Source organism: Dipodomys ordii, unplaced genomic scaffold (genome assembly GCF_000151885.1).
Source record: "Dipodomys ordii isolate 6190 unplaced genomic scaffold, Dord_2.0 Scaffold1, whole genome shotgun sequence".
NCBI classification, from domain to species: Eukaryota; Metazoa; Chordata; class Mammalia; order Rodentia; family Heteromyidae; genus Dipodomys; species Dipodomys ordii.
The window spans coordinates 20,917,524-20,926,003 of record NW_012267217.1 but is presented as its reverse complement, the minus strand read 5'-3'; the positions used below and the strand labels follow the sequence as shown (position 1 = coordinate 20,926,003).

The 8,480-nt window shown below is 42.2% G+C and overlaps 1 protein-coding gene across 1 annotated transcript; it reads left to right on the top strand.

Annotated features, from left to right (window-relative positions):
- Nucleotides 1-366: 366 nt before the first annotated feature.
- On the top strand, nucleotides 367-4,769 carry LOC105981919 (kelch repeat and BTB domain-containing protein 7). Its single transcript, XM_013011272.1, has one exon. The coding sequence runs from the start codon at nucleotides 454-456 to the stop codon at nucleotides 2,551-2,553; it is 2,100 nt and encodes a 699-aa protein (XP_012866726.1). The 5' UTR covers nucleotides 367-453; the 3' UTR covers nucleotides 2,554-4,769.
- The last annotated feature ends 3,711 nt before the right edge of the window (nucleotides 4,770-8,480 follow it).

Genomic DNA, 8,480 nt, shown 5'->3' with positions numbered 1-8,480 from the left:
AATAATCACCTGACTGGAAACCTAACTACAGTATGCGAACTACAACTCCCGACATGCAAAGCGGCACCCGTCCCACCGGTCTCGGTCAGGAAGTGCAGAGGATCCCATCATTCCACCCGGCGCGAAAGTCCCCCTGGGAGCGGTAGTTCGTCCGGGCGTCTACCGGTTTCGCCAGCGCGGCAGCGGGCGGCTCGAGGCGGCAGCCAGCGGTCGTATGAGGCGAGCTGAGTCGGAGAAAGGGCGCGGAACGTAAACGGTGAGTCAGGCACAGTCTGCGCGATAAAGGGAGGCGGTACCGCGACGAAGGGCCGAGTTGAGTCCGGGCGGCCGGTTTCGCAGTCTATTCCGGGACGACGCCGAGGGAAGGGTGAGGAGGAGCCGGTTGCCTGCCGCCGCCGCCGCCGCCCCCGCCCCCGCCGTTCTCGCCCTCCGCGCCCCGCCGCCATCTCCACCATGCAGGCCCGGGAAGACGCCCCGCGCTCCCGCCGCCTCGCCAGCCCCCGCGGCGGGAGGCGGCCCAAGAGGATCTCCAAGCCCTCGGTGTCGGCCTTCTTCACGGGCCCCGAGGAGCTGAAGGACACGGCGCACTCGGCCGCCCTGCTGGCGCAGCTCAAGGCCTTCTACGACGCGCAGCTGCTGTGCGACGTGACCATCGAGGTGGTGACGCCCGGCAGCGGGCCCGGCACCGGCCGCCTCTTCTCCTGCAACCGCAACGTGCTGGCCGCCGCCTGCCCCTACTTCAAAAGCATGTTCACGGGCGGCATGTTCGAGAGCCAGCAGGCCAGCGTGACCATCCACGACGTGGACGCCGAGTCCTTCGAGGTGCTGGTGGACTACTGCTACACGGGCCGCGTGTCGCTGAGCGAGGCCAACGTGCAGCGGCTGTACGCCGCCTCCGACATGCTGCAGCTGGAGTACGTGCGCGAGGCCTGCGCCTCCTTCCTGGCTCGCCGCCTGGACCTGGCCAACTGCACTCCCATCCTCAAGTTCGCCGACGCCTTCGACCACCACAAGCTGCGGGCTCAGGCCCAGTCCTTCATCGCGCACAACTTCAAGCAGCTGAGCAGGATGGGTAGCATCCGCGAGGAGACGCTGGCCGACCTCACCCTGGCCCAGCTGCTGGCCGTCCTGCGCCTGGACAGTCTGGACATAGAGAGCGAGCGGACCGTTTGTCACGTGGCCGTGCAGTGGCTGGAGGCGGCCCCCAAAGAGCGAGGGCCCAGTGCTGCCGAGGTCTTGAAGTGTGTGCGCTGGGCACACTTCACTGAAGAGGACCGGGACTACCTGGAAGGGCTGCTGACCAAGCCCATTGTGAAGAAGTATTGTCTGGACGCTATTGAAGGGGCCCTGCAGATGCGCTATGGCGATATGTTGTACAAGCCTCTGGGGTCGAAGCCAAACAGCAGTGGAGGTGGCAATAGCAGCAGCAGCAGCAGCAGCAGTAGCAGCAGCAGCAGCAACAGCAGCAGCAGCTCTGTTGTATCTGTGGCCGAGAAGCCACCCCAGAGGCTGGGAATGTGTGCCAAGGAGATGGTGATCTTCTTTGGTCACCCCAGAGATCCCTTTCTCTGCTATGACCCCTACTCCGGTGACATTTACACAATGCCTTCACCTTTGACTAGCTCGGCACACACTAAGACTATCACGTCTTCGGCTGTCTGTGTCTCTCCAGATCATGACATCTACCTAGCTGCCCAACCCAGGAAAGACCTCTGGGTGTATAAGCCAGCCCAAAATAGTTGGCAGCAACTGGCAGATCGCCTGCTGTGTCGTGAGGGCATGGATGTGGCCTATCTGAATGGCTACATTTACATTTTGGGTGGACGAGACCCTGTCACTGGAGTCAAATTGAAGGAAGTGGAATGCTACAGTGTTCAGAGGAACCAGTGGGCACTGGTGGCTCCTGTACCCCATTCGTTTTATTCCTTTGAACTAATAGTAGTTCAGAACTATCTTTATGCTGTCAACAGTAAGCGAATGCTCTGCTACGATCCCAGCCATAATATGTGGCTAAACTGTGCATCTCTTAAGCGAAGTGATTTTCAGGAAGCCTGTGTCTTTAAAGATGAGATCTATTGTATCTGTGACATCCCAGTCATGAAGGTCTACAACCCAGCTAGGGGAGAATGGAGACGGATTAGCAACATTCCCTTAGACTCAGAGACCCACAACTACCAAATTGTCAATCACGACCAAAAGTTGCTGCTCATCACTTCTACCACCCCACAATGGAAAAAGAACCGCGTGACAGTGTATGAGTATGATACTAGGGAAGACCAGTGGATTAATATAGGTACCATGTTAGGCCTTTTGCAGTTTGACTCTGGCTTTATTTGCCTCTGTGCTCGTGTTTATCCTTCCTGCCTTGAGCCTGGGCAAAGTTTCATTACAGAGGAAGATGATGCAAGGAGCGAATCTAGTACTGAGTGGGACTTAGATGGATTCAGTGAGCTGGACTCTGAGTCAGGAAGTTCAAGTTCGTTTTCTGATGATGAAGTCTGGGTGCAGGTAGCACCTCAGCGAAATGCACCGGATCAGCAGGGTTCTTTGTAAATACTTTGAAAAACTAAGATGTTTCTTTTACTATGTGGAATGTATCTTTAAAAGATATCTTTTTTCCTGAAAAAGTTGATTAGGATTACAGATTTGGTTTAGAAAGGGTAATTATTTGAAACACTACTGTACTAAATTTAAAGTCCCTGAAACCAACTATTTAATTTACTGTGCTAAAAATCCAGAATTAAAATATGCAAAAGTGAATTACATAATTAGTTAGGATACTTGGGATTTTTTTATTTAGTATTATTTATATTTGACTATCCTAATTTAGTTTAAGTTAAGTCCTTAGTATTTTTTATTTGGTTCACTGCATTTTTTTTTCCTTTGGCTTATAGGAAAACTACTGGAAATTGGTTGGATTTTTGAAGGTGTATATCTTTCTTCAGAATAATGAAAGTATATTTACACTTTTAGTATTCTAAGTTAAATATAGTTTGTTAAAGTTTAGTTTCCTTTCAGCAAAGAAACAACTGCATATAATTCAATAGTGATTACATTTCTGATAATGTGTAGAATGATCTGGCCTTAGACGGTACAGAAATTTTTTATAAATCAGGATTCGACTGTCCAAAGAGCTTCAGCTTTTATTTGGGAATTAAAAAAATTTATATTTTTGAACTGACCAGTTTCTACCTTGAAAGAAAATCCATTCTGTTAGTGTCACCAAATACTTAAATACCCTTCTAAACCAAAAGATAACTTGTTTTATAAATTCATATTTTTTATCTGTATCTGGTATACGCTTTGTTGCCTCAGAGGAAAACCCCCTTTTTTTTCCCCTGGAGATATGTCAGTAATGTAAATTTTTATTCATTGGCCATTCCTTGTCCTAAAAACTTTGTTTGCTTCCCTGAAACATTTGGCTGTATAGTTTTAGTGTTATATCTGGTGGATTCCTCAGCAGGGGAACTGACTTATTATTCTTTTTGTGAGGTATACTGGTTTTAAAAATATGTATAAGCTAAAAACAGTATTTTATTGAGATGAGTGGTTACAGTGTTTTTCAACTCTCAAACCAGGTGCCAGCAGTGAACTTTAAAACTTTAAGCTGTGTATAAAACTGTTTTGTGTAGTATTCAAATACTGTCAGTTTCGTAAGTCAACATAAACGTTCCTGATTATCAGCTTGAAGGTATTTTTGTATTAAAAGTTGACAGTTAAGAGCATAAGTGGATGATGGCATTTGGAGCCAATAGTGAAAGTATGTTTACTTGGAACTATTTCTGTAAGTAGTGTTTTTCATGTTTATTTTATTATGGTATTTATGTCTATTTTGTGTTTCTCTGTGAACTATACGAGTCTTTGTTTCTGTCACCATATATAAGGGAAAGTCCAGAAATAAGAGTAAATCACTCCAAACTGACATTGTTAAATACAAGAAAATATAGGTGCTTATCTTTGAAAGATTAATAATACATATGGTGGTCACACTGCAAATACATGGTAAATGGTGTACATATAGAAATGTTTATGGTGTAAAGTTTTCTATATTCTCTTAGAATTACCTTCCTGAGTTTTGTTCATTAACATGCCAAATTAATCCTCAGTGTTTCTCTAGTGTGAGAATGCGAACATATCTTACCCTCTGGTAGAGGACAGAGTTTGATCTGGGATAGGGAAGTGAATTTTTGGGTAAACGAAGGAGAAAAGATAAATGACATTCCACAGATAATCTTTTGTCTGTCATTTTGATTGGCTTAACTTTGGTTTAACTTTATTTATATAGAAATAAGATGCCTGCCCTACCTAGCAGTACATGTTCTGTCAAAAGAGTAAGTGTGCTATAGTGGCTTCAGGCCAATTTTTTGTTCTGCTCTATATCAGACATGTTGTAACCACTGTTCTTCACATAGAAAGTGATTTCTTAGTGGTATTATTTTGGGGCCAACTTTTTCTTACCCATTAACTTCCATTGATAACTTGGTTCTATACGGTTGAAACATGACAACACATATCTCTACCACATCCATCTGCACTATTAAGGTCTGCTACCAATGTGTAAAGGAGACATTTTCCACTTTATCATTCTCAATCTTTGCATTGAAACTTTTGCTAAATAATACTAAAATCTTGATTTACAATATTTTTTTCTTGGGAAGGATTTTGGTTTTGTAACATTTTTGTGAACTAGAGAGTAGTTGTTAGCTATTATTTTGTAGATAAGTGATTTGTATATGGTTAGTTACAAATAAAACTGATATTAAATGCTAGGCCTCTTGACTCCTAATTCAGTGATTCTTCTAAATGTATAAATCTCATACTGTACAGTAAGACAACTAACGATATTGAAGTCCTTTCTTGACAAGAAAACTTCAGCTTTCCAATTCAGTCCTATATCTTTTAGTAAATGTTCAGTATGTCATTTCAGGACTGCTATTTGTAAGACTTCTAATTGCCTTAATTAGAAGTATACTATAGGGGGGGTGGGAAGGTAGCTCAGTGGTAGGCCCTGGTTTCAATTCCCCAGCTCCACATAAGCAGAAAAAGCTAGAAGTGGCACTGTGGCTCAAGTGGTAAGAGTTCTCGCCTTGAGCTGAAGAGCTAAGGTCCAGAGTTCAGGTCCCAAGACCAACCAAAAAAAAAAAGTATACTGTAGTTTGAGGTACTGGAAACTTAAATTATTTCACATACGTAATGGTGTGTAACTGTGTGTGTGTGTGTGTGTGAATCCTGGTGCTTGAACTCAGGGCTTCATGTTCTAATTTAGCTTTTTTGCTCTTGGCTAGTGATGTACCATTTGAGCCTCATCCCTCCAAGTCTAGCATTTTACTGTTTAATAGGGGGGAGTCTCATAGACTTTATGCCCAAGCTGGCTTTGAGCTTCAAAGTAGGATTACATTATGAGCCTGACTTTAAATTCAAACAGTAAGTGGCAGTTAGGACTAGTAGTGCAATCCCAGCATTTAGGAGGCTCCTGAATTTGAAGCCAGCCTCTCAGCTACATAGCAAGACCCAGTCTCAAACAAACAAAAAAACACAGCATTAGAATTTTCAGAAGGATAGAATTTGACTTTGCAAACAAATGGTTAGAATTAAATTAGGTTATGTTCTATCTCTTTAGTTGAACAGTACTTTTTTCTCTCTTGGTTCCTGAATATGATGATAGCTTTTGAATCACTCCCCAATAAAATGTACATGTTAATATTTTGGTAATTTCAAGGGTACAACAACACCTGAAGTTCATCCACACATTCCTGATAAGAAGACATAACAGAATCCTAAGAGTACCTCTATAATTTAGAATTTGCGTTTTTCACAAGCTACATTGCTCAAATGTTCTTTTAGGCCAAGAGCACCATTTATGTCATTCCTAAAACAGCTAAGGAAATATACTTCACCATCAAAAAGATGTGCAAATTAATGATAAACTCAAAGGGAAAGTTGACATTTTTGAAAATCAAATTTCACAATATATTTGTTACCAAATGACGATGAATTAAAGGAAACAAACCGGTGAAAAAAAATATATATTGACTCACACCTATACTCCCAGCTATGAGGGAGGCTGGAATTGGGAGGATCATGGTTCCAGGCCAGCCCAGACATAAAAGTTCACAAAATTTCATCGTAAATGGAAGAAGCTGAGTGTGGTGGTCCAGGTCTGTCATCTTAGCCATGGTGGGAATCAAAAAGTAGGCTTGTGGTCCAGCTTGCAATAGAGGAGGAAGCAAGACTTAACCACAGTGTAAAAATGACAAGTAGTTTAGTAGTAGAGTATCTGCTTATTTAATAAGTACTAGATCCTGAGCTCAAACCCCAGTACCATCACCACCAAAAAAAAAAAAAAAAGCCAGGCTTCACAGCACATGCCTGTAATACCAGCACATAAGAGGCTGAGCTAGAAGGACTGAGTTTGAGGCCAGCTTGGGCTACCCAAGTTAGTTCAAGGTCAGCGTGACCTATGTGGTATGGGGAAAATATAGAAATATAGAAACTATTATAGAAAATTGATATTAGACAAAAATTACAGAAGCTGACTAGCAATTCCACTAGAACTAATGTTATATTTAGAGTCATTAAGAGGATTAAATATATGCAAACTGTTTCTGGCAACTAAAGAGAAGTTGCCACACCTTAGCATACCAGAGAGACAATAGGTTTTATGTTCTCTTCTTGACTCACAGTTATTTTGTCACCCAGATCTATTCCTTCATTAACTTTGTGTACTCAACGTGGTCCAAGATTCAAGGCAACTGGGAAACCAATACTGTTGCATTCTTCTTCCACATGAGTATTTTTTCCTAAGCTGGGAGAATAACATCTTAGTGTTAATTATAAAGTAGCAAATAGCAAGGGCACTCACTTCAAGGCATAGCCTGATCCCAGGTTTCAATGTCTTCAGGTCTTGTTTTACACAGCAAAGTGAGGCTTTCTCTCACATTATATATACATACACACATACATAAATATATCGTGTGTATGTATATACATATATATGTAGGGATCTAAGTATGGTCATATTTACAGGTGATTGCTCTCATGTATATCCTGACCATCAGGGCATGACTGTCTCCTGTAAGAGAAATGTATTTATATCAGGGCACATAACAATGGTTATACAAAAACTATGGGATTTAGGAGAGGTAGTCTTTTCTGGCTCAGTGTAGACTTAATTAAAATCAAGGAGTCCTTGTAAGGTGCTGAGGAAGGATATTGGGATATAAACTGCAAACTCTACCACATCATCTGTCAAGGATAGATTTTATCACAGTGGCATGCTAGGATATGATGACAGAATTCCTAAAACCAGCATTCCATTGGTTTAGTAATCCCAGTGGAAAGAAACAGTATTTTCTAATATGTCTGGAAAAACAAAACACACACACCACACACAATAACTTCCCTAGGAGCCTAGGACTCTGAATAGCTATATAGTACTGGGCTGAGGATGTAGCTCACCTGGTAGAGCACTTATCTAGCAAGTAAAATGTCCTGAGTGCCCTCAGTACCATCAATCAATAAGTATAACCTTAAAAAAATTAAAAACCTTAGTTACTTGTAATAGTTGAAATTAGAAAATTTTGAGAAAAAATGGTAAGCAAGCTGGGCACCAGTGGCTCACACCTATAATCCTAGCTACTCACAGAGACTTAAATCTGAGGATCTTGGTTCAAAACCAGCATAGGCAAGAAAGACTTTGAGACTCTGATATCCAATTAACTATCGAAGAGCCAAGTGGAAGTGTAGTTAAATGGTAGAGTCTAGCCATGAGCACAAAAGCTCAGGAATAGCAGCATTCAAGCACCAGGATTGTCTCCCTCTTCCCAAAAAAGTTCCTTCCAAATGTTTGACAGTATAAAATTACACATTATGATCCAATTTAAAGGGATGTTGTTGTAGTCAAGAGACAGATAAGGCATGATCTTCAACAGGGGCAGTGGTTTGGGATTTGATGGGGCAGGAAGAGATATGTGAGGTGAAATTGATGTGGACCTGCAATTGTATGTTTGGAGCTGTAGGGAGTATGAGAAAGCAAGGGCTATGGGTTTCCTTCCCAATTTTTTGCCTGGACATTGTATTTGGGCATAGGCCAAGTCACTATACCAATAAAGTCCTAACATATAACAGAAACCTTTTTCTCTACATTCAATCCCGAAATGACCCAGTGAAGTGCTGGCAGAGTAGTTCTGTTCAGGGGATCAGTCATGCGCCCAGGTTCTTTTATTCTTTTTCTTCTCAACTCCTAGTGAGGTAGAGGAAAATTACATTTCAGTATCTATATTTCTACTTGAAGAAAAATGGAGAGGAAATGGAATACAAAGAAATTACTTTTTAAAGTATATTTACATCACTATTACAACTTTTCCCTTGGGGAAAAGTAATCATATTGAACTGCAAAGCTAACTGGAAAGTATTGTTACTACTATTGTAACTAGTATACCTTAATACCAATATATCCAGGCTTAACATATTCCAATGGG

Coding starts and splice junctions, on each gene's coding strand:
- LOC105981919 (XM_013011272.1), top strand. CDS start 454: ATGCAGGCCCGGGAAGACGCCCCGCGCTCCCGCCGCCTCGCCAGCCCC.